Below are 26,690 nucleotides of genomic sequence, written 5' to 3' on the forward strand. Positions count from 1 at the left end.
CAAATAACTTACTATTCGGCTCGATTCAGAATTGGACGTTGTTTTAGCAGAGCCGAGGGATCTCAAAACCGTAAAAGCAGCGGCTAAATGTTTGAAAGCGTCGGTCTCAGGGCCACCTCCGGCAACTTCGAACAATTGGCGGAGAAGAAGCATGGAAGCGTATGTTTTTCCAGAACCGCTCGTTCCTGTAAAGTTGGAGGATTATAACGGAAAAACACAAGATTTGCTAAAGAGTTTTAAATGTTCGGAAAATACCTGATAGAATGATGGCTTGAGGGTAACCGGATTCTGATTGGTGTCTGACCGCTTCTTGGACGACTCGTAGAAGTTTTGGACTTAGGACCACACTCCTCGTGCTGCTGAGGGTCAGCGGGTTGCTCACGTCTGTGTATCCGTTGACCGAGACTAAAATCGGGCCGACGTTCGTCTGAAACATATACAAACGTATATAAACGTATTTTGAAGGCCAGGAGAAGAAAGTGTCGGCTTACGTATGTGTGATTGGCGTGGAATCTGGCAGCCAGCGCCTTGAGGAGGGCATCTTCTGTCAATGGGCCACGAAGGTGGATCAGGTCCTCGATGTCAGAAGAGGCAGTGACCGGCAGCATAGCATCTGAACCCGGTTTGGACGTCGGCAAAACGGCATCACCACCGCCGACCTCCTTACGCCTATCGCCACACTCGCCACCTAAAGCCAGGACGAATATCATCCACAAGACTACCAAAAAAGCACAATAAAGTGTAAACATCGATAAAACGAAAAAAGAAAAGAGTATCAATGCATGTACCATATTACACCATTAGACAGTAGTCGTTTTTTCTCTTTCTTGATCTTTCAGAAGGTGTTAAATAATGTCAAAATGAAGTCATTTTATCAATAATTAAGATATTTGTTTATAAATTATTTAGTAGAATGAAGAAGGTTGATTAAAAAAACAACTCATTATGACAAGGAGAGAAAAATTCCATCGACACATTGACCCAGAAGTCGAGAGGGAACAGAAGGGTAGAGTAATTTTTTAATTTTCGTAGCCCACCTCCTCTGGTTTAGAAAATTGGTTTAAAGCCCCAAAAAGGGGTCTTAGAGGGGGGGTAATAAAAGCCCCCCTCAGAAAGGGCTTAGCGCTCCGACACCACCGCATGCTTCCGCGAGGACATTTCCGCGGTTGGCCGTCGGCCAGGAAAGGTTGCTGAACTTGGTCCAGATTTTGACGACCGGTCAGTTTTATCTGTGTGTGTGTGTGAAGTTAGGAGGGTCTTAGGAAGGCCTCCTGCGGGGGAGAGGGAACTGTCTTCGTACCTGGTCCCTGTTTTGTAGGTCGTCTCCTCTGCGAGATATCCGTCAACAACCAGTCTCTCCCCCTCAAGAGAAAGGAAAAATGCTAAAAATGATACCTCATCCCGAATTTCGCAATAACCTGGTGTCAGAGTTAATTTTAACCCTTTATGACCTTTAATTTACCGTTCAATATTTTAATAATAACAATATTTCTCTATTTGAGACGAGGCAAAACAGTAAGTTTATTAACTTCGTCCATGCTTTAGATGTTCTTATCACGATATAGGTTTTTACATTTTCAAATCAAATCTCAATACATTTTTTTCTCTACTTCTAATGTGTATTTTTCTTATTTTATAAATTGTTTATCAACCCAACAGCTATTTTCTTGTGTGCCAAATGGTATGGTATGATATGGTAAAAAGGATACTAGGACTATACTAGGGTTTGCGCTCCCCAGGCACTGCAGCATTTTGGCTGATTATACCTTCCTAGTTCCTTAGTTCAGTGCAATAGACTCAGTCCTTCTCCTTAGAACTATCAGACTAACTATTGACTGTCCCTGCTGCAGTTTGATTCCCTAAGTTTTTTCCATACGTTAGGTTAAATCTCCATTGAGCTGTTGCTTCACATTCGAAGAAGTTATAGGTGGCTGTTTCCTCCTTCTCATTACATAATATGCAAATGGGATCATCGTTGTATATACCCATGTTGAGAGGATGTTTTCTCAGATGCCAGTGACCGGTTAGTAGTCCTACCACTCCTCTCAGTTTGGCTCTCTCCAATTGCAGCAATGCTTTTGCCAGTCTTGGTGAAGGTTGTTTCATCATAAGTTTATTGTCCTTTTGTTTTGTTTGGATCCATTCTGCGATGGAGAATTCTATATTTGTTTTTGTTATCCTAAGTATAGGTTCGGGGCCTATGTATGATCTTGCAGATCCTCCTCTGGCCAGTCTGTCTGCTTTCTCACTACCCAAAATTCCCCTGTGCACAGGCACACAAGATATCATCAGGTTGTTCCGTGTCCCCAGGCTTTGGAGATTTTGGATATACTCACTGACTAATTTTCATGTGTTTCTTTTACGTGCTAATGCTTTAATGGCTGCTTGTTATCAGATCTTATGAGGATTTTTGCCAGTGAAACATCATCATGATTTTCCGGGGCACAAGCACAGATGGCATGTATTTCTGCTTGAAAGACCGAAGTGTACTTCCCTAATGAGTTTGATTGCTCATATTTTGGGCTTGTTCAGAAAACGCCTGATCAGGTTCCTTCGTTTGTTTTGTAGCCATCTGTGTACCATAATATCATTGTATCTGATGCACTCCTGAGTTCTTCCTCTCCTTTATAGTCCGTTGAGACTTTGTAGGAATTTGTAAAGAATGTTTTCGGGATTATATAGTTAGGCCCCATTGTGTGCCAAAACTCCAGGATCATGAAAGAAGCTCATGTAACTTCACCAAACCTTTAGGTATCTTGAAATTTTCACTATACATCCATTTTCTCCTATTAATGTAATTATCTTAGCATAAAATAAATGTCACATACTATAGATCATTTTGGTTGTCGATTTATAAGAACATTGTTCTGCTAATTATATTCCTGGAACAGGAAAATGATGAAACTCTCAAGACCACGCTTTTTGTAATCATCAAATCTGCATTTTCCATGTTTTTCCTTTCCTAAACTCGTTTCTAAGATAAAAAAACCCAACGTGACACACTTTAAGTCTGTTTGAGTGCCAATACCCACGAGTGTTTTTTTAAAAATAAAATGTCCAGCATAGGAGTTATCGATAAAGCCCCTGTCCTAATTTCTATTTTCAATTGATCACCCTGAACTGTTTTTATCTTTCTAAACTATCCATCTCAGCATAAATCGAATGTTGTATTATTAATTAATATGTAATTGTCCGAATTTCTTATTTAAACTACAATTCCAGGAACAGGAGCTCATGAAACGCCGTTTTTGATATTTTTAAAATAATTTTATTTTTAACATAAAACCTTTCAAACAATGTTTTCAACGTTATATAATTGCAAATATGTAATTGGATGACTTTATAATAAATCAACTCCAGTTTTTGACCTTAAAATTACACCTTGCGAATATTTTACCTCCCTAAATGTATTTTCCTAGCACGAAACCAACTTATGTAACTCCTGTTACCGATGTTTTTGATCTTGAAAGTATTATTTATATCACCACATTTTATATCGCCTTTTCTCTTCATAAATGCATTTTCTCAGCATAATAAAACAAAGTTATATTTAAACAGTAAGTCTGAGTGATTGTTAATATGCAAAAGTCATTTAGACCACAACCCCAGGGATAGGAGCTCATAAAACTCCTGATACCGAGGTTTTCTATTAACTAATCATTACTATGTAGATTTTTCTTATACTAAATAAATTTTCACAAGATAAACTGGCTGTTGAATTATTAAAATGTATTTGTATGTTAATACTTAAGAGTTTTTTTTAATCGAGACTCCAGGAACAGGAGCTTATGAAACCCTTGTTATAAAAGTTTCAGATGTTTTGAAATCTTAGCATGTATTTTCCCTTTCGAAATGTATGTTTTCAGCACAAACCCAGTGTTTCAATTATCGAAATGTATTTGTCTGTCAGTAACCCAAAGTGTTTCCTCATGTAAATCACAATTTCAGGGACAGGAGCTCACCTAGTATAAATATTTTTGATATCTTGGAATCTTAAATGTCGAAATGTATTTATTATATTTAGTTGGTTCTTTAGCATGTGATCTTACACACAATGATTTCAATTTTTTATAATTCTAAATATCCAAAAATGATCTTTCGATCAACTTTTAGGAGTAGAAGCTCATTAAATCTTGATGATAAGGTTTTTCTATTAAATCGTTATTATGCAGATTTTTTCTTCTTCTAAATTAATTTTTCCAGAATAAACCCAATGTTGAATTATTGAAATGTGGTTTGTCTATCAGCCGCCAAGAGTGTTCCTTATGTACAACATAATACCATGGACAGGAGCTCATGACACCACTGTTATAAAGATCGTTGATATCTTCGAATCTTAAATGTCCAACTATAATGTTTTTAGATAGCTCTTCACCAAAAAACTAACAAACAATGTTTTCAAAGCTTTATAATTGCAAATATCGAAGAGTGATAATCTTTTAGGGATCACAAACTCATGAAATCCTGTTATCAAAAATTTTCTATTATCAAATCATTACTGGGCAAATCTTTTATAATTCTTAATGTATTTTTCCAGCATAAACCTAATGTACGTATATTTAAAATGTATTTCTCCGTCAATAACCAGGATTGTTTCTTATGAACATCCAAATTCCAGGGACAGGATCTCATAAAACCCCTGTTATAAAATGTTTTATATCTTCCAATCCTAAGTATCCTAATATATTTTGTTTAGATAATTATTCAACAAAAGACATTTCACACGATGTTTTCAATGTTATTTGATTGTTAATATTCCAAAGTGGTTCTCTAATAAAAAAACTTTTAGAAGTAGAAGCTCATTAAATCCTGATAACAAGGTTTTTATTCTATCAAATCGTTACTATGCGATTTTTTTCTTCTTTAAATGTATTTTTCCAGCATAAACCCTATGTTGTAACCTTAAAATGTATTTGTTTACGAATAACTGAGGGTGATTCGTATGTACATCACGATTAAATATGAAAATATCTTCTTGGAAGTAAATTTCCTGAAATGTTACTAAAATGTTAAAGAGGGAAAGTGGAAGTAATCGTACTTGTGTTATCCTGTCAAAGGATCTTGGGTCGGAAATTATATCTGGGTCGAACCACATCTTAGGTAATCAAATTGAAAGAAACTTCTCATTAGTTTTAATTCTTTTGTCTGTTTTTAAACTTGGCCATTATAAATCATACTGTCATAATATATCAAGAAGTAGGCTCTTCCCTTGGATTTTATTTTATTATCAAGCGGTCCTTAGGATTTTCTCCCGGACCTTTTCCCCTCTTCGTAAAGGAAAAACCGCCATGTGCGAAAATTACGGGCCTCTCTCGCAATTAGTACGAGGTTCGTTGTTATTCAGCCGTCGGAACAATTCATGAATACTCGTCGTGAAATTACATCGTTATTAGCGGTGGCTCTCATGGGAACCAGAGCCGGGAGGGGATCGTCTATCCTAGAACCCCGTCCGGCCGGGTGTCCTTCTTCCTTTAATGAGAGGTTAATAAAGTAGAGCCACTCAGGATTTTACAGTTAAGAATCGGATCCCTGAGCGAAAAGTGCTCGGATGACCAACTCGATTCATAACAATTCAACTTTTATCCTCGAGGTCTCCAGAGAGAACTCCAGCGTAACTTCTTTCAAAAAGGAAAACTAGAGATAGTACAGACAGCTATCATGTTTCGTGCTTTTGTCTGTATTCATTATAAAGCTTCATTTAAACCAAGAATGAAAAAAAAATATTGCAAAAAGGTTTTAATCGTAAGTTTGCGATAACAGTATGAGTTTTTAGAGATATATATATTTGGTACAAGAAAAACATTGTTATGGGCTTCTACTTCTAAAAGTAGAGAACCACTTTTGAATATTAATAATCATATAACATTGTAAACATTGTTTGAAAGGGCTTTTGTTGAATATCTATCTAAAAAAATATATTAGGACATTTAGGATCTGAAGGGATAAAAGATCTATATAACAGGGGCTATATGAGATCCTGTCCCTGTAATTTGGATGTTCATAAGAAACAATCCTGGTTATTGACGGAGAAATACATTTTAAATATACGTACATTAGGTTTATGCTGGAAAAATACATTAAGAATTATAAAAGATTTGCCCAGTAATGATTTGATAATAGAAAATTTTTGATAACAGGATTTCATGAGTTTGTGATCCCTAAAAGATTATCACTCTTCGATATTTGCAATTATAAAGCTTTGAAAACATTGTTTGTTAGTTTTTTGGTGAAGAGCTATCTAAAAACATTATAGTTGGACATTTAAGATTCGAAGATATCAACGATCTTTATAACAGTGGTGTCATGAGCTCCTGTCCATGGTATTATGTTGTACATAAGGAACACTCTTGGCGGCTGATAGACAAACCACATTTCAATAATTCAACATTGGGTTTATTCTGGAAAAATTAATTTAGAAGAAGAAAAAATCTGCATAATAACGATTTAATATTGTAGAAAAACCTTATCATCAAGATTTAATGAGCTTCTACTCCTAAAAGTTGATCGAAAGATCATTTTTGGATATTTAGAATTATAAAAAATTGAAATCATTGTGTGTAAGATCACATGCTAAAGAACCAACTAAATATAATAAATACATTTCGACATTTAAGATTCCAAGATATCAAAAATATTTATACTAGGTGAGCTCCTGTCCCTGAAATTGTGATTTACATGAGGAAACACTTTGGGTTACTGACAGACAAATACATTTCGATAATTGAAACACTGGGTTTGTGCTGAAAAAATACATTTCGAAAGGGAAAATACATGCTAAGATTTCAAAACATCTGAAACTTTTATAACAAGGGTTTCATAAGCTCCTGTTCCTGGAGTCTCGATTAAAAAAAACTCTTAAGTATTAACATACAAATACATTTTAATAATTCAACAGCCAGTTTATCTTGTGAAAATTTATTTAGTATAAGAAAAATCTACATAGTAATGATTAGTTAATAGAAAACCTCGGTATCAGGAGTTTTATGAGCTCCTATCCCTGGGGTTGTGGTCTAAATGACTTTTGCATATTAACAATCACTCAGACTTACTGTTTAAATATAACTTTGTTTTATTATGCTGAGAAAATGCATTTATGAAGAGAAAAGGCGTACATGTGGTGATATAAATAATACTTTCAAGATCAAAACCGTCGGTAACAGGAGTTACATAAGTTGGTTTCATGCTAGGAAAATACATTTAGGGAGGTAAAATATGCGCAAGGTGTAATTTTAAGGTCAAAAACTGGAGTTGATTTATTATAAAGTCATCCAATTACATATTTGCAATTATATAACGTTGAAAACATTGTTTGAAAGGTTTTATGTTAAAAATAAAATTAATTTAAAAATATCAAAAACGGCGTTTCATGGGCTCCTGTTCCTGGAATTGTAGTTTAAATAAGAAATTCGGACAATTACATATTAATTAATAATACAACATTCGGTTTATGCTCAGATGGATAGTTTAGAAAGATAAAAACAGTTCGGGTGATCAATTGAAAATAGAAATTAGGACAGGGGCTTTATCGATAACTCCTATGCTGGAAAATTTATTTAAAAAAGACATTCGTGGGTATTGGCATTCAAATAGAATTCAAATGTGTCACGTTGGGTTTTTTTATCTTAGAAACGAGTTTAGGAAAGGAAAAACATGGAAAATGCAGATTTGATGATTACAAAAAGCGTGGTCTTGAGAGTTTCATCATTTTCCTGTTCCAGGAATGTAATTAGCAGAACAATGTTTTTATAAATCGACAACCAAAATGATCTATAGTACGTGACATTTATTTTCAGTTTTTTAGTTTTCAAGTTATAAGGTTTGGTGAAGAGTTACACGAACTGCTTGGGTTGTAGTGAGAAAATAACTTTCGGGTCTGTGTAATTTTGCCACGTAAACTATTCTAAAGTAGGTAACATTATTTTTATGTTGAGAAATACAACTGCAAACAGAAAAAAAGTGCACTGTTGAGATATCAGATTTGTAAATGTCACAAAGTTTTGTATCAGGTACGAGTTTTTGTTCCTTGGATGATGATTGGAAAAAGAAAAGCCTATTGCTGCTTAAAACCAATGATTTTGACAGTTTTTATTAATTTTAATAGGAAATTATGCCAAAAAAAAATAAAATAGGTTTCCACGTTCATTCCTCAAATGTCAACTCTATCTGGTTGTTGCATCTTTCCTGACGCTTAAAGTTTCAATGTTTGAATTTAAATTACAAAAAAAAAGACGGTAAAGTTAAAGGGGAAGACCGTAGATGCAATCTCTCCACATTTTACGATTTGCTGGGCGCAATGGAACGCGGTTGAGGTGCCCGACGTCTCGTTCTCCTCTAATTTGCATCGCTGTTAAAAATATGTTAGCCTAGGTCAAAGTCTGATAGACTTTATATGTAATTATTATGTCTTGAATTTATAGCCAGTTGGGCTGAATGAAAATTATTCACACCCGGAAATAGGCTAAACATGAAGACGTAATCAAACAAAACGGTAAAATAAAGAAATTCACAAAATTAGAGTGTCAGATTGATATCAATAATTGAGACATTCCGATATCAGCGAAACTAGGCGGATCCATAAATGGCTAAACACAATATTAAAAAGTTAACTGCTTTACATATAAAAAAAACTGATAGGGCAAAAGTTGAACATAAATAAATTGAACCTAAATTATCTTTAAAAAAAAATGGAAAACCGGCGAGACAGGTGGACCCCAGAAAAGTCTAAACATAAGAATAAACAATGAATTGTTTAGTAGCAGTATGTCCAAGGCATTAAAAATTTAACAAGCTCGAACTTTGCAGATTGTTGGATTATTTAACTTGCGATTTCAATAAAAAAAAGCACACTGGGGTAATTATTACTGGACATCATTAAAGCTTTTGATACTTATGTGATAACGGAATAATATGATTGACTGCAATTTCCGAAATTATCTAACTGAAATGATGATATCCTATTTAAAAAATAAGAAATTTGTCATCTACCTTGGAAACGGAAACTCGTCAATTTACCGCTCATTCTCAGTGGTACCTCAGGGATCTGTACTAAGCCCCACACTACTCTTGATGTATGTATTTAAATGACTTCCTTATTCAGGGAAAAAATTTTTTTTTTGCAAGTGGAAGATCAACCCTGCCAAGACGGGGGCTATTTTATTCACAAAACGAAGGCATAAATATGGACATAAATTTCAGAAGGGATGTGGTACCCTGGTCGCCAGTGGTGTATCTTGATATATAGTTGAATAATAAGCTAAACTTTACTACTCATATAAATTGTAAACAAAGGAAAAAAGAGTAAAAATTCTTTTTTCACTGTTGTGAAGAACTTTCTTCCTCAGAGAGAACAGACTAAGCACCGTTTCACCTACGCCAACCAATATAAAACTCCTACATCAAAAAGCAGACATAGAAACTCTCAAAAACTTTATAGACAAATTTTGCCAAAATACAACTGTATAAAAAATAAACATTCACTAGTGTATAAGATTGGTGATCCCCCCCCCCCCAGAAATTTTCACAGCGTTCATTCGTAGCGAAATACTTAAGTTTGTAACTTGAGTAGCATAAAATGAATGAATATTACTTACTTAACTCATGTAACATAGGATTACATTTATTAGATTTTTTTAATATTTATCTTGTTCTATAAAAAGTGAATTACATGTAGATTTGTTAGTTTATAAATAGTTTTGAAAAAATATTATGTGAAAATATTTTGTAATACTTTACACCGTGATGGTAAGACCTATTCTTATATACAGAGCCTTAGCTTGGGCCGATAAAGTAGAACAAATAACAAGAAAAAAAAATCACAAAAATACAGACTTGCGTGCATCTGTACAACGGGAGCAATGAGAACATGTCCCACAGTTGGTATGGAAAAGATATTGGGATGTCCTACCCCTCATGATACTAAGGACAGCATAGAAAACTATTATTAGTATTATTAAAGGGAAGCCTTCAACTGCAATAAGACTAAAATGGAAGATAGTAACAAAATAATGAAAGACCGTCCGATACTCATGGCTCCAAGGGACGAAATGAACAGGATGTTTGAATTCAATCAAAACTTTCAAATAAACCTAGGTACCAAAAAAGAATGGGGACGAGAGGGAAACACCTCCTTTAAGAACGGCACCATCTTTTGGTACAGATGGATCTAGTACGGTAAGGTCAGTAGGAGTGTTTGGTCCTGCAACCAAATACTCGGAACTCATGGGAAAATACACCAGTATCTACTAAGGTGAGGTTCACGCAATCGAGAGATGTATTAAATTCAAATTGACTAAAGAGTATATAAACAAGAACAAAGCTATCATGTCAGATAGCCTTAAAGCACTAAGTTCAAATATCATTAGTTCAAAGATGGTGCTGAACTGGAAAACCAAATTAACTCTGAACTGCTGTCAAGCACAAGTCACTTAATGATAGCAGGTTAAATAAAAGAATTTATTTACTGTAGCCTCTTACAGAAGAAAAACCTAGCGAAATGGTACGTGTAGAAACATAAATGCAAAATTTCTCAGATCCGGAAATGGCTGAACGTAATTTAAATAGTCAACTCCTTTTACAAAAGGAATGAATAGGACAAAGTCTGAAAATAGGAAAACTGGTGACAACGTTCAGGTCACAGAAATGCTTAAATGCAATCCGCAAAAGAAAAACTGAAAAACTAGAGCAAAAATTAAGAAAAAATTCTAGAAGGAGACAGTTTAACGTCTAACGATCCGAGTTATAAAAATGGAGAAGCTCGGCGGATCAAGAAACAACGCTAAGTTATTTTAAAAAATAAACAAAACTGTTGAATAAAATACAAAGTGAAAAAGGAAGAAATAAATTGACATAAAATGACCGGCATAAAAATATATAAGATTAGTAGAAAAGAAGAATAAAAACTAGAGCAAAAATGGAGGGAGGGAGATTCCAGAAAAAATTATCCTAAATAAAAATTGATCCATAGAAGACATGAAAAAAAACAACTGAATATCGTATCGTACGAGAAGTTTCTTTTTCTTGTATAATATATATATAATTTCAATGTAATAAATAAATAATAATGTAATATAATATATGATATGATACGATAAGATATGACACGATAGGTACGATACGATAAGATACGATATGATAAGATATGGTACGATACGATAAGATAGGTACGATACGATACGATACAATATAATATAATATGAATAATACAATATAACGAGGCATGTCATGTCTGTAGGAATGCCGCCGGATTTAACAATGGTTCTCGGACAGGGTAGCAAGTTTCAGGGTCCCCTGTTCCGCTTTTTAGGGGAATTGGGGATTTTTTAAAATTGTATATAGCCGTCACAATATGTGTTTTGTATGACTAAGTGTATTTATTAGAGTGAAAGGGGAGGGGCTGCTGGTCGAATCCCCATCGACGCTCGAGCTGTGAGTGGGGCGTGACTTGGGACGACGGCGGAATATTTATAAAAGTACCCCATCGACCCCAATTAGATTAGTTTGTTATTGCATGCAGGTCGATGGAAGAATGTTGAGTACCCCATTTACCAAATATAATTAATGCAATGTATATAGGTGTGAATGTATTTATTTGTGTGAATGCGTATTGAATGTGTGTTGTAATATTTGGCATGCGCTCGGGGCTGAAAGCACCAAGCTGTCCGATGCCCCCGTACAAACAAAAATATACATTAAATTTCTCACCATGGCACAAATATTAAAATTTAATATATCTTTCTGCCAGTGCACTCTTTTCAGGATTGGGTTTGCGATGATCGTCCCCTCTCTTCCACAATGCGGATTCCTATCATCAGAACGATCATCACTGCCGGCGGACCATTACTGATACCAAGTAGCGATGCATATAGCAAAATGATTGAAAGAAAATAGAGAAAAGTGTAAACAGTGATTTTAACACGATGCTCGATATTTTTTCTCGGGCTGAATCATTTTTCCAAATGGGGTGCTTATTTATAAAAGTGAAGTCACCGCACTTTGTTCAGCTGGATGGCCAATGCACTGTCCCCATTCGGGGGGGAGGGGGCTGATTATTATTCTCGATTCTGAATTCCTGCCTACTATTCCGCCCGGGGCAGAACCGGTACTGTTAATATAAAATTATGTCTAAAACACGTTTTATATTTAATTGGAAAAAAGGGGGCCGATCACAATTCCGGGACTGTGATGATCTTTCCATAGGCAAAGGTCGGAAAAGACCTTCTGTCCCCGGAAGAAAAAAGGAATTTTCGAGTTCTGTGTTTTAAAGAAAGAACTTTCTCATTTTTTCAACTCACCAAAAAATGATTCTCAGTGGTGAAAGCTCGGTACAATAATGTCTTATGTCTATGTCGACTATCCAAAGCAAAGAGAAAGGTAAAAATTAAAGGGTTCCTTTTTTTCCTAAGTCTCCTTTCACGCTCTTTTTTCCACACGAGATCACTTAAAGTTTATTATTTAATTTGACTGGATTTGATCGAAAGATTAGACCCGGTCTTTCATTTTCTCAGAAGTTACATTGGTCTGCTTTCTTTTATTAACACCTTACTTTAGATTCTCTTCGAAAAAAAAATACATCAACTTGTCCAAAGGTTGATAATCGCGTGAGGCGTAATTACAAAGGAATCCGTTTAATAACGAAGAAAAAAATGAATTGTCTCGGCATGAGATTCGAGTTTACTCACGGTTGTTGATTGTATGCTGCTGATATTGCTGCTGGAGCTGCTGGGGCTGCTGCTGCGCTTGGGGGATCGGTTGAGGCTGCTGGCCGAGCCGGTTCCTCAGAGTGACCAGCTCGGAGCTCAGGCTTCTCAGTCGCTGCTGGAGGTGTACCGCCTCGTTCGACGAACAAGCATCTACAAAATATAAAAAATATTAATACAAAAAAAAATAGCAGAGGAACAATGGGAGGAAGGAAGAATGCGATAGTTTCCGTTCCGGCAAGATAAGAAATTACATTTCCGACTTGAGAAAATGGACGCCGTAAAGCCGACATCAGCGTACTAATGAACTTAGGTTTAATAGACAAAAACCCAAAAACTTCTGCAGTTTTGTTAAAAAACAAATTAGAGAAGCTCCTGGGATCGAAAATTAACATAAAACCAACTCTATTTCACGATTTTTTACATAACCAATTGCTACACCTTTACATAACTGAAGGGAGAGGGGAAAGGCAGAGAAATAGGTAAACATTACAGTTTTATGGGAAAATAATCAAAATTGGGCCGTATCGATATTATCGTAACAAGTTATTCATTATAATCTTAATTGTTCTCTTTCCATTGTAATATTTTCCGTGTTGAATATGTAATATTTCTTCTCGAGATCGGCCGGGTGATGAGCCGGGTCCGCCCTGACTCGCTGTGTTGTTCTTTTTCGGTTTTTGCCGGATACGCCAGTTAGGAAGGTTGGCAGAAACATAGAAGAATATTTACAAAGGTAGCTTTTTTCGTCAAATTGACCATTTTTAATTTAAAATTAAATCTTTGTTTAAAGCATTTTTAAAAAACTTAGAAGATGGTATCAAATATGTATAAGAATGAAAAGTTAAATTATTGCATATAGCTTGTTTCCGACAAATTAATCCTTTTTAATTTTTAATTTGAACCCTTTTTGTAAATTAGTAAAAAAACTTAGATGGTATAATATATAATTATATAAAGTAAATTTTTTTCGTCGAAATTAACACTTTTCCCTTGGAAATTATCCCTTTTTAATTTCAAATTAAACTTTTTTATATATATTAAAAATCATAGGAGATGGATCAGATGTGTACCTAACGAACGACTAAAAGTTAAATTCTTGAATATGACTTGTTTTAATTATACATTTTAACCCTTTCGAGAAATCAGTAAAATATTAGTTTAAAGCATAAATAAGTAAAGTAAATTTTTTTCGTCCAATTAACCTTTTTAAACTAGGAAATTAGCCCTTTTTAATTTCAAATTAAACCTTTTTTAGGCATTAAAAACAGGAGATGGTATCAAATATGAGAATGTAAAGTCAAATTACTGTACATAGCTTTTATTCCTTCAAATTAACCCTTTTTAACTTGTATATTAGCCTTTTTTTAATGCATTCAAATATTTAGGGTATGGTATAAAAAATAACATGTAAAGTACATTGCTTTATTTTCTTTGAAATATTAAAAATTTAGAAATAGTATCGAATATACCATGAAAAGTAAAATTCCTGTATACAGCTTTATTCCGTCAAATTAACACTTTTTAATTTTAAAATTAACTCTTAATAATTTCAAATTAACCTTTTCTTTAAAATATGCAAGAAAACTTAGGAATAAATCAATCAAATATAGGCTTACATTTGATACCATCTATGTTTTTTAATGCTTAAAAAGGGGCTAATTTGCAAGTTAAAAGGGGTTAATTTGAAGGAAAAATTTATGCACAGTAATTTTACTTTAGATACTTATATTTAATACCATGTTCTAATGATTTTAATGCATAAAAAAGGCTAATTTGAAATTAAAAAGGGCTAATTTGCAAGTTAAAAAGGGTTAATTTGAAAGAAAAAAGCTATATGCAGTAATTTTACTTTACTTGCTTAAATTTGATATCATATCCTAATTATTTTAATGCATAACAAAGGCTAATTTGAAATTAGGAAAAAAGCTATGTACATTTTACTTTACGTGCTTAAATTTGTGTATATATATATATATATATATATATATATATGAATTTTAATTTACTTGCTTATAATTCAATTTATTTTACATTCTTATATTTGATACCATTTTTTACCACGTTTTTTAATGCTTAAAAAGGACTAATTTGAAATTAAAAAGAGCTAATTTGCAAGTTAAAAAGGATTAATTTGAAGAAAAAAAGCTTTACCCAGAAATTTTATTTTACACACTTATGTTTGATACATACCCTAAATATTTTAATGCATTAAAAAGAGCCAATTTGCAAGTTAAAAAGGGTTGATTTGAAGGAAAAAAGCTATGTACAGCAATTTTACTTTACATGCTTTAAATAATTGATACCATCTCCTAAGTTTTCAATATTTTAAAGAAAATTTTAATTCGTCATTAAAAAAGGCTAATTTTCTAGTTGAAAAATTTTTCTACGTCTGATCCTCTTCCATAGCCGGTTTTTCCATTGTACGATGTAATTTTAAGGCAATCTTGGGACCAGGACTAATGATTGCAGCTGACCCAAGTGAAACTTCCAAGTCACAAAAAAAGACGAACCACTGGGTGAAAAACGGTTTCTAATTTGTCCACCGGGTAAAAAAAAAAGAAAAAGGCGAAAGACAATCTATCAGCTTTTGTGTCTGTTAAGCTTTTTGAATGCCAACGGTAAACTGTAAAGGTCATCTATGGATTTCTTTTATGAAAAATTGACTGCACTTGAAAAAAAACAAAAAAACTTGTAACTTGAAAACTTCTGACTTTGTTTTTACAATGTTGTTACGGAAAACCCTGAGGAATGAGGACGATAAAGGTGTTCAACATAAATAGCTAGTAGGTGTGCAGAACCGTTAAGATTAGTTAGTAGAGTTCCTCTTTTTTATGAAGTTTTTTAAAGTTCAGTATCATGCAGGGCTAAGTTTCAAAAATTGTGAAGCTTCATCCCGGCGTCTGCACAAGCCACAATAATAATATTGTCAGTCCGCATTTTTTTATTTTCATCTGGTCCCTTTTCTCCCATCCTTTATAAACGACACTGGACTGGTTGTTTTAAGAGAGGGAGAGAGGAAAAAAGGGAGGAGTGAGAGACGGAAAGCGAGTACAACGGCACGTCCTTAACGGGCGGCAATTAGGCGAAGAGCGGAGGAGGAACTCGACGGACCATCTGCCCCTGCGGAGGAAGTAAACCATTTCGAGCACGACTGGACGAAGTTTGAACGGGCTTTTTTTTTACACCCGGTCGACTTCCAACCGAAGCCGAAGCAACTCTGACTCCTAGAGGGAAATTGTACAATTTATAGTGGTATACAACCATTCACAATTAATAAACTTCAAATTCAAATGCCAACTATGTCCAGAAGTTCTAGATACAAGCATATCATCCTAATCAGCAAAATAATAACGTAAAAAAATAGTCATTTTCTTAACGCAGCACCTAAGACGCAGGAAGAAACGCTTAAATTTTAAGAAGGAACTGTGCCCAGCATAGAAACAACCTCACAACCCTTGCCAAAATAAGTATCGTACAAAAAGGAAAAAACATTCAAAGTGCAGTACTGAAAGCTAATAAAATCCAGGAAGGGAGTTTAAAATTCATATTGTCAACTATGTTCAGAATGTCTAGAATCAAAAACAAAGGATTTATCGCCAAAAACAAGGAAAAATACATACTACTTAATTATTTATATTTTAAAAAATCTCGAATTCATAAAATAATCATTTGTTTTTATATTTAATTTTAAATCACTTTAGCTCAAAGTAAAAGAAAAACTCTTTATTTTTCTATTTAATTTTATTCATTTTTTCTATTCAATTTTAATTGAATTTGGCGTTCTAAGAACCTAATTATTTTATATTTAAAAAATTCCAAATGTACAGAAATTTTACTTCACACGCATATAGATATTTGATAGGTACCATTCACTAAGTGTTTTAAAAAAAGGGTTAATTTGAAGTTAAAAATTGTAAAAAGTTAATTTGAAATTAACAAAGCAAAAATGGTTAGTTGGAAATTAAAATTTTCTAATTTGCACAAGTTAAAAGCGTTGATTGAAAAAAAGCTACATACAAAACTTTTAATTGCTTATATTTGATACCATTATCTAATTTTTTTGAATGCTTAAAAAAGGGTTAATTTGAAACTAAAAAGGGTTAATTTTAAAATTAAAAAGCGTTAATTTCAAGAAAAAAAAGCTATACACAGAAATTTTAGTTTACATGCTTATTTTTTTTATACCATATCCTAATTATTATAACGAATTAAAAAGGGGCTAATTTGCAAGTTAAACAGAATTAATTTCAAGGAAAAAAGCAATACACAGAAATTTTACTTTACATGCTTATTTTTTTATACCATATCCTAATTATTATAATGAATTAAAAACGGGCTAATTTGCAAGCTAAACAGAGTTAATTTGAAGGAAAAAAGCCATACACACAAATTTTACTTTACCTACTTATATTTTATACCATATCCTAATTATTTTAATGCATTAAAAAAGGACTAATTTGCAAGTTGAAAAGGGTTAATTTTAAGGAAAAAAGCTATATACTAATTATTTTTATGCATTAGGAAAGGGCTAATTTGAAACTAAAAAGGTTTAATTTAAAAATTAAAAAGCGTTAATTTCAAGAAAAAAGCTATACACAGAAATTTTACTTTACATGCTAATATTTTATGCCATACCCTAATTATTTTTATACATTAAAAAAGGACTAATTTGCAAGTTAAAAAGGGTTAATTTGAAGGGGAAAAGCTATATACAATAGCTTTTCTGTACATGCTTATATTTGATGCCATCTCCTAAGTTTTTGAAAATGCTTTAAAGAAAGGGTTAATTTAAGATTAAAAAGGGTTGATTTTACGGAAAAAAGCAGTATACAAGAAATTTACTTTACATGCTTATATTTGACAAGTTTTTATTGCTTTAAGATAATGATGAGACGGAAAAAATGCTATCAATTCCAGGAAGAAAAACTTAAAATTCATGTTGAATTTGAAATTACTTTTTTTTCTTAAATTAAAAATAGTTATTCAGATATCGTGAGATGCGGTCGGGTGTGATGTAGGTTTCAGAAAAACATTTTCTTTATCGTGCCAACGTTTCGATCTTTTATTGAGATCATCTTCAAGGCTCAAAGTGTTCGTCTTCTGTGTAATTGTGCCATCCTTGCGTGTCGTGTGTTGGGCACTCTCAACGACTCGCAAGGATGGCACAATTATACAGAAGACGAACACTTTGAGCCCTGAAGATGATCTCAATAAAAGATCGAAACGTTGGCACGATAAAGAAAATGTTTTTCTGAAACCTACATCACACCCGACCGCATCTCACGATATCTGAATAACTACCGATTAACGGTCACTAATCTCTACACATTAAATTAAAAAGTTTTAAATTGACGGTAAAAAACTATATTCAATCATTTTACTTTACAAGCTTATCTTATTTGAACGATCTCCTAAGTTTTTAAAAATGCTTTAAGGACAGGGTTAATTTAAAATTAAAAAGGGTTAATATGACGGAATTAAAAAGTAATTTGACTTTACATACTCTTGATACCATCTCCTAATTTTTTTCATCCTTTTAAAACAGGGGCTAATTTGAAATTGAAAAGGGTTAATTTTAAAATTAGAGAGTTTTAATTGTGTCGGAAAAACTATATAGAGGAATTTTACTTTACATGCTAATATTTGATGCCATCTAAGTTTTCTTACATATTTTAAAGAAGAAAAGCTAATTTCTATGTTTAAAAGGGATAATTTGACGAAAAAAATTACCTTACATATTTATATTTGATACCATCTCCTAAGTTTTTAACAAATGCTTTAAAAAACATGTTAATTTAAAATTAATAAGAATTAATTTGACGGAATAATGCTATAAATTGTTTAAATTCCAGGAAGAAAAGCTTAAAAGTCAAGTAGTCAACTATGTTCAGAATGTCTAGAAACAGACAAATAACTCTTAACAAAATAATTATTGCCAAAAAGAAAATATATTTTGTATTTGAATGTGCGCTCCTCAAAACAAACAACACAAAAAAATAAACTACAATTTCAAATTGTCAACTATGTCCTACGCCTTCAGAAACCAATAAATCATCCATACAACAAAAATTATAATAAAAAAGAGAAATCGTTGTATTTCAAGGGGCAACACACAGCAGAAATAATTCAAATTACGTCGAGAAAAAAAAAACTATATCACAAAAATACTATGAAACAAAGAGAAATTGAGGAAACATTGGTTGGTCAGGGGTATAAGAAGGGTAAAACAAGACGAACATCAGTTTATAGTAAAAGACAACTATCATTATTTACTATTTACTCAACTATCATTCTACATACATTTTACTCAAAGTAATCAATCTACATTCTTTCGTCAAATTCTATGGCTTTGTTTATTCCTGTATTGTTTTTTATTTTCTATTATTGCCTACGGTGTCGCATCATTTCAATAAAAATCCTTATTCACAGAGGATTCTATGACAGTAGTGTTCACAGCTTATCCAAAAGTCCAATTTCTTTATGTTTTTTCTCATAGTTATACCTTTATTGTTTGCTTATTTGTTTAAATAAAACAATATTGTTGAACCTAACAAGACCGGATCCAAGTCGAGAAGTGAGGAAATCATAGGGGGGAAAATGTAAAATGTCACGCTCTGACTCATACACTGTCCCACGCACCTTCAGTCCGAAAAAATTCAAAATTTCCAAAATATGAAACGATCATAGCTCTTTTTTTTGGTCAATTTTAAATGTAAAAAATCGGCGTGAAGAGTGAAAGTCAAGTGTGACAGGCCTGGAGGGAGGTCCCAAGATTTAAGACTTAATAAATAAAGAGAAGGTTGTTTTTAAAGGCCCGGAGACTTTAACGCTCGGGTCAGTGATTTTAACGCGCAACGGTTATTAGAAACGAAGACGTATTACAAGAACATTTGGTTATTATTTATTTAACCTATATGCTCAATAAATGATTCATTAATTTATTTCATACCCCTGAATCAAGTTGTCGATTGTAATCAAACCAAGTCGAAAAATGAATTCGACCTGCCAAATGCAAAATCATTACGATAAGATATTTTTTGAGTGAACTGCCGAACGTAATTGGCCCGTAATTATTTAATGAAACCTTTTATAGATTTTTGAAAAAAAAAATCAAAGAAAGATGTAAAGATGATCTTGCCAAACTGCAATTCTCGGACGATTTTAACCGATTAAACAGTTGACGAATCATAAATTTTATATTTCATTGCAAGTCATGACCGAATGAACTCAAAAATTAACGTAAAAATCCATACTTCAAAGAATAATCGATTTCGAATCATAGTCTTCCTCAGTCTTAAATAAAGTTGAAAACCTTTGAGTTTTATCTTACATAAAGTTAAGAAAGCTGTGGCATTCGTTTTTCTCTAAAATAAAGTTGAGAATGCTACGATTTTCATTTCAGATAGAAGGCAGTGATTTGTATCTAAAAAAAGTTGAGAAGGCTCTGAGTTTCATTTTAAATAAAATTGAGAAGGTTATGATTTTTATTTTAAATAGAAGACTATGATTTGCACCTAAAATAAAATTGAGAAGGCTATGATTTTCATTTTAAATAAAATTAAGAAGGCGATGGTTTTCAAATTAAATAGAAGGCTATGATTTGCACCTAAAATAAAATTGAGAAGGCCACGATTTTCATTTTAAATAAACTTAAGAAGGCGATAGTTTTCAAATTAGATAGAATTTAGATTTTCATTTCAAATAAAACTGAGAAGGCTATGGTTTTCATTTTAGATAGAAGGTTATGATTTTCATTTTAAATAAAATTGAAAAGGCTATTTAGATAGAAAGCTATGATTGTCATTTAAAATAATATTGAGAACGCCATGGTTTTCATTTTAGATAGAAGATTATGATTTTCATTTAAAATAAAATTGGGAAGGTACGATTTTCATTTAGATATAAGGCTATGATTTTCATTTAAAAGAGAACTAAGAAGGCTATGGTTTTCATTTTAGGTAGAAGGTTCTGATTTTCATTTTAAATAAAATTGAGAAGGTTATTTAGATAGAAGGCTATGATTTTGATTTAAAATAAAATTGAGAAGGCTATGGTTTTCATTGTAGAGAGAGGGTTATGATTTTCAATTTAAATAAAACTGAGAAGGTACGATTTTCATTTTAGATAAAAGGCTATGATTTTCATCTAAAATAAAGTTGAGAAGGCTATGAATTTCATCTTGAATAAAGTTGAGAATGCTGTGATTTTCATTTTAAATAAAACTGAGAAGGTTCTGATTTTCATTTTAAATAAATTGAGAAGGTACAATTTTCATTTGAGATAGAGGGCTATGATTTTCATCTATTTTTTATTTTTTTAAAATAAAGTTGAGAACGCTATGAATTTCATCTTGAATAAAGTTGAGAAAGCTGTGATTTTCATTTTAAATAAAATTGAGAATGTTGATTTTAATTTTAGATAGGACGCTATTATTTTCATCCCAAATAAAATTGAAAAGGCTATGATTTTCATTTTTGATAGGACGCTATGATTTTCATCTGAAATAATATTGGGAAAGGCTAAGATTTTTATCTAAAATAAAGTTGAGAAAGCTATGATTTTCATCTTAGATATAACTGTGACAGCTGTGAGTTTTACACTAAATAAATTTGAGACGACTGTGAGTTTCATCTTAAATAAAGTTGAGAAGGGTTGCATATAAATCTCTTGGCGTCAATTTTTTTTTCTTTCTTCAAAATATGGATTTTTAGGTTAATTTTTCAGATGTCATTGTTTACAAGTTTGATTTAGGTTGAATGGGCATGTTTTCACTTGTTTTATTCTTTTTTCTCCTACTCTCGTCGGGTTTTGGACTTGACGGTTAGACGGAATGATCGTCAGAAGAAAAGAAAGCACACGACGGGGTGAGAAGCAAAAATGAAATGCAATAAAATGTATGCAATGAAACAATGACACGTTTAGAGTAGGAAGATTAAGATTGAGAAGATATAAAAGAATAATATTTTGGGTGAGGTTTTCATCTATCTATCTATCTATCTATCTATCTGTGTGTATATATATATATATATATCATCTGTATCGTCCTTACCGACGGGCACGGCGTGATCATTATTGCGGCAGACGAGACGGCGTGTAGTCGCCTCCAGGCTGTCGAGGATCTCCGGTGCTCCCAACCGCGGCTGAACGAGGACGATCATACGTGGAAATCCTATGTCCGAGGAGCACTAACTCATTCCGAGCCCGGGGCCCTATTTCAGGACTCGTTCCTGCCACTTGACTGGGCCGACGACTGAAACGGACAGATGTCAGCCGTGGGGCGAGCGAGGCGAAACGGGGCGAACCCAGACGACGGGACACGAACCTCCGTCCGGACTTTTATCAACTGCCTACTCCTCCTACTTTGCCACCGCGCACGCAACAAACCGTAATACGTCTCAATTCTCAATTTCTCCCTCGGACTCCAACACTTCTTGCATGGGACGTCGTCCATTTTATTCGAGACTGATCGTGACGTGATATCGGTTCCAAAGCTGAGAGGCTATCAGAGGAGATATCGAAGAAAATGGTCAACGTCTCTCTTTTCGCCGTGTTATTTTTTGTGTTTTTTACACATGCTTTACTTAGTTATAAGTAAGTTGTATGTAGGGACTTAGTGAGTCCCTAGGATCTCCCACAAAAAAATTAACAAAAAATTTCAATTTTGAATGAAGAAATAGAAATATGGAGGGATTAGATGTTGAGTAAACATTAATCACAGATAAAGGCGGTATAGACTAAGCTTTAGACGAATCTCGAATGTATAAATTGAATAATCAATATTTTGCTCTTAACATCAAAGTCAGCAACGTCTCTATTTGTTTGGGCATTAATCATGAACAACATATAGAGTCGGAATGATTTATAACTTATCCAAAAATATGTAAATGACAAAAGTAGAGTCGGTAGAGTCTCTAAATCGACCATAAATCAGGCGAATTTCGACATAAGTTTCGGAATAATCTCTATTTTTCCTCATACGTTTTCATGATCAATCAACAACTTCTCTATTCGTTTGGATTTTAATCATGAATAACATATAGAGTCGGAATGATTTATAACTTATCCAAAAATATGTAAATGACAAAAGTAGAGTCGGTAGAGTCTCTAAATCGACCATAAATCAGGCGAATTTCGACATAAGATTCGGAATAATCTCTATTTTTCCTCATACGTTTTCATGATCAATCAACAACGTCTCTATATGTTTGGACATTAATCACGAATAGCATATAGAGTCGGAATGGTTTATAACTTATCCACAAATATGTACATGACAAAAGTAGAGTCGGAAGAGTCTCTAAATCGACCGCAAATCAGGCGAATTCCGACATGTCCAATGGGAAATCAGTGGGTAAATCCGTCAGGGTTGCCTCACTGTGAAGCGGATCTCGTAGTTTCGGATCGGAATAATCTCAGATTTCATCGCAAATCTCCACGATAGGTTCTTTGGCTTGTCTGTCCGGCTCGTTCCTCCGATAAATCGGAAGAGATAAAGCCGGCCAAGTCCTTTACATACACAGCTATTTATATACTAATCACTTTTATACGTTTTTCCTGTCCTTAGGTAAAGTTTTACAACGTCCAACCTTAGAATACACCCCACGAAAGAACGTTTTATGGTTTAAATGACATGGCTGTGCGGCTTGTTGCCCCTCTAGGAGATTCTTGACGTCTAAAGTCGAGCTTTTTTTATTAGAAAAAAATTAAAACGATAAATAACCCGCGTTAATAAAGACTGATTTGAGGTCGTTTTTAAGGTCAGCCTTAAATAATGGTCTTAGAAGGCTAATGGAGAGGGGAAAGTAAGAATGAGGATTAAAAGTCGTTAAATCCCAAAGTTCCCATTACACAGTTTCTTTTTGTTTGACACATTTACTAGAGGGACGCCGGCGGACTCCCAGATGCTGTCGTCAACGGTTTGCTGCACGGCGTCGGTGGGGGCTTATTACCCTGGACCTCATCCCCTAGGGCGGGACTTAGTCCAAACGGCTTCGGCCATCAGAAGCGATGACTTCTAACGTTTGAACGCCATCATTACAAAAATTGTTCACCTATTACCGGGCTGGAAGCGAAAAACTATGAAAAAAAAAATCCGACTGAGTTTGTATTTTTTGACGTTGAAATTATCAACAATTATATAAATTTTTCTGAAAGTAACAGAAGACTTCAATACGTTTATAACGGGATCGTACAGAAACTGAGCTGCTCTGTAGTTCTGTATATAAGTATGTTCTGTGTAAAAGAAATTGAGGTAAAAGAGAAGTATACAATTTTAAATATTTTTAGAGAGAATATGCACTAGGTGAGCTCCAGATTTAGTTGTTGTTTATCAAATGGGATTGCCATATGTGAGATCCTATTGTATTTTGGATTGTGGCTAAATAAAATGTGAAATATTACCACTTGTTGCTCCTCATACAAATTTAGAAAAAAGTTTGTAAAATGGGATTGCAATATTATGTGAGATCCTGATGCATTTTTGGATTATGGATAAAAAGTAAGTGGAATAATAAGAGCCTTTTACTCCTGATACACGTTTATCAAATCGGTTGTTAACTGGAAATGCAATATGTGAGCTCCTGATATATTTTGCATTGGCTAAATAAAATTGTAATAAATCTGTTGCTCCTAACACAAATTTAGTAAAATGTTAGTTGGAAATTCAATATGTGAGTTCCTGATTTATTTTGAGTTGTGCTAAAAAATGTGGAATAAGTCTGTTGCTCCTGATAAAAATTTAGTAAAATATTAAATGGAAATGCAATATGTGAGCTCCTGATATATTTTGAATAGGACTAAATAAAATATGTAATAAGTTTGTTGCTCCTGATACAAATTTAGTAAAATGTTAAGTGGAAATTCAATATGTGAGCTCCTGAGATATTTTGAATAGGGCTAAATAAAATGTGTAATAAGTCTGTTGCTCCTGATAAAAATTTAGGTTAATGTTAAATGGAAATGGAGTATGCGAGTTCGTGATGTAGTTTGGATAATGACTAAAATTAATTTGGAATAATAACAGCCTGTTATTCCTGATACAAATTTAGCAAAATGTTTGTTAAATGGAAATGCAATATGTGGGCTCAATCTATATTTTGGATTGTGGCTAGATAAAATGTGAAACAGTTTGTTGTTCCTGAAAAAATTTTAGGAAAATGTGTGTAAAATGGGAATGCAATATGTGAACTTCTGATATATTTTGGATTTTAAGTATACGTGGGCCTCTGATATATTTTTGATAGTGTCTAAATAAAATATGTAGAAAGTCTGTTGCTCCTGATACAAAATTTAAGAAAGTGTTTGTAAAAAGGAAATGGAGTATGGGAGTTCATGATGTAGTTTGGATTATAACTAAAATTAATCTGAAATAATCACAGCTTCTTGCTCCTGATATAAATTTAGCAAAATGTTTATAAAGTGGGAAACAGTATATGAAATCCATATATATTTTGGATTGGGTTAAATAAAATGTGTAATAATCTGTTACTCCTGACATAAATTTAGTAAAATGTTTGTTAAGTGTTAGTGAGTTTTTTACCTTTCGTATGGTATCTTTTGTAAATAAGCCATTTTTGATTCACTGCTCCGGATGCAAATTTAGTTTAAAAATATGGAGCTCCTGAACTCCTGATACAAATTTTGGTAGAAAAATAAAGTTAATCATTTCTTAAAATCTTGTTTGTTATAAACGATGTGAACCATTTTTGCATCCAATTCTCGTGATACAAATATTTAAAAAAAATTAATGGGCTCCAAACTTTAACAAAGAATACACTATAAACAACAAGTACTATTTTATGAACCACCGCTCCTGATACGGATGTAATGAAAAAATTACTGATCTCCTGATCCTTAATATGGAATGAGTGAGATTTTGACATATTTTGGATTATGGCTAAAAAAATGTGGAATATCCATCCTTGCTCCTGATAAAGAACGTCAATAGATGTGCTTTTGAGATAGTTTGAATATTGACAGAAAAATTGGGATAATTTCAATCCGTTGCCCCTGGTAAAAATTTAGGAAATCGTTTTCAATGTAGAAATTCAATGAGTAAGCTCCTGATATCGTGTAGATTATGACAGGCTAATTGCAGTCCACTGCTCCTGATAAAAATTAGCAAAATTTCTTCAATTTGGAACAAAATTCAATAGGCTGATTTTGATACAGTTTGGATTTTGACAGAAAAAATGGGATAATTTCAGTCCGTCGCTCCTGGTAAAAATTTAGCAAATCTTTTCAATGTGGAAATTCTGTAAGTAAGCTCCTGATGTAGTTTGAATTACGACAGAAAAAAAGTGATAATTGCAGTCCGTCGATGCTGGTACAATTTATGATGGAATAATAATGGAAAAATTAACGATCTTTTGATCCTTATCATCATGATAACATTATTATGGAGAATTAGTGAACTCTTGGCGTTAAGGAAAGGATCCTTTTCTAAGGTATTATTTTATGAGGGTTAAAATTTTTTATATCATGCTAATCTGAAGGGTTTCATTAAACGAACTCACCTCGCCTTGGAAAAATAATTAATTTTTTGGTTCCCAGCGTAGTTTAACTAATCCTGTTATTAGATTATCTGAAAGCGTCTGTGTTTCACTGTTGATTTAACCAAATATTTATTTAACGAAGACGAAAAGACCTCATGGCGGAGAGCAGGGGGGCGTTAAGAATGCCGATAACCGGACCGGTATAGTTTTTGAGTCGAATCACCTCACATAAACTTATATGGGCCGAAATTCACCCACGGAAATCACTGTAATCTGCGCACCATAAAAAAAACTAAAAGGGAATAAAAACACCCGAGACAAAGATTTGCATTAGAACGACAAAATGACAGAGGGGGCGGCGCAGAATCCGGCCGGGACCAGTTCCGAGCTCGGACTGAACACAGGAAAGGGGAAAAAATACACTTTCCACTCGGAGAAGGAACGGTTCATGATTCCATAATTATCAAATAAACGAGGGGAAAACGGCTCGAGGCAATAA

The 26,690-nt window shown here is 33.4% G+C and overlaps 1 protein-coding gene across 3 annotated transcripts in view; it reads right to left on the bottom strand.

Annotated features, from left to right (window-relative positions):
• The window catches only part of LOC106671120 (myosin-I heavy chain), a 127,236-nt gene that overhangs the window by 3,289 nt on the left and 97,257 nt on the right, over positions 1-26,690 (bottom strand). For all 3 annotated transcript variants that reach the window (XM_024230706.1, XM_024230705.1, XM_024230707.1), the window contains 4 exons: positions 12,678-12,848; positions 492-688; positions 256-427; positions 13-185 (listed from right to left, as the gene is read on the bottom strand). In XM_024230706.1, coding sequence (XP_024086474.1) covers positions 13-185; positions 256-427; positions 492-688; positions 12,678-12,848 — 713 coding nt within the window. The remainder of the gene's footprint in view (positions 1-12; positions 186-255; positions 428-491; positions 689-12,677; positions 12,849-26,690) is intronic.

The sequence above is a fragment of the Cimex lectularius genome, unplaced genomic scaffold, assembly GCF_000648675.2.
Source record: "Cimex lectularius strain Harlan isolate CLEC.00 unplaced genomic scaffold, Clec_2.1 scaffold39, whole genome shotgun sequence".
Lineage (NCBI taxonomy): Eukaryota > Metazoa > Arthropoda > Insecta > Hemiptera > Cimicidae > Cimex > Cimex lectularius.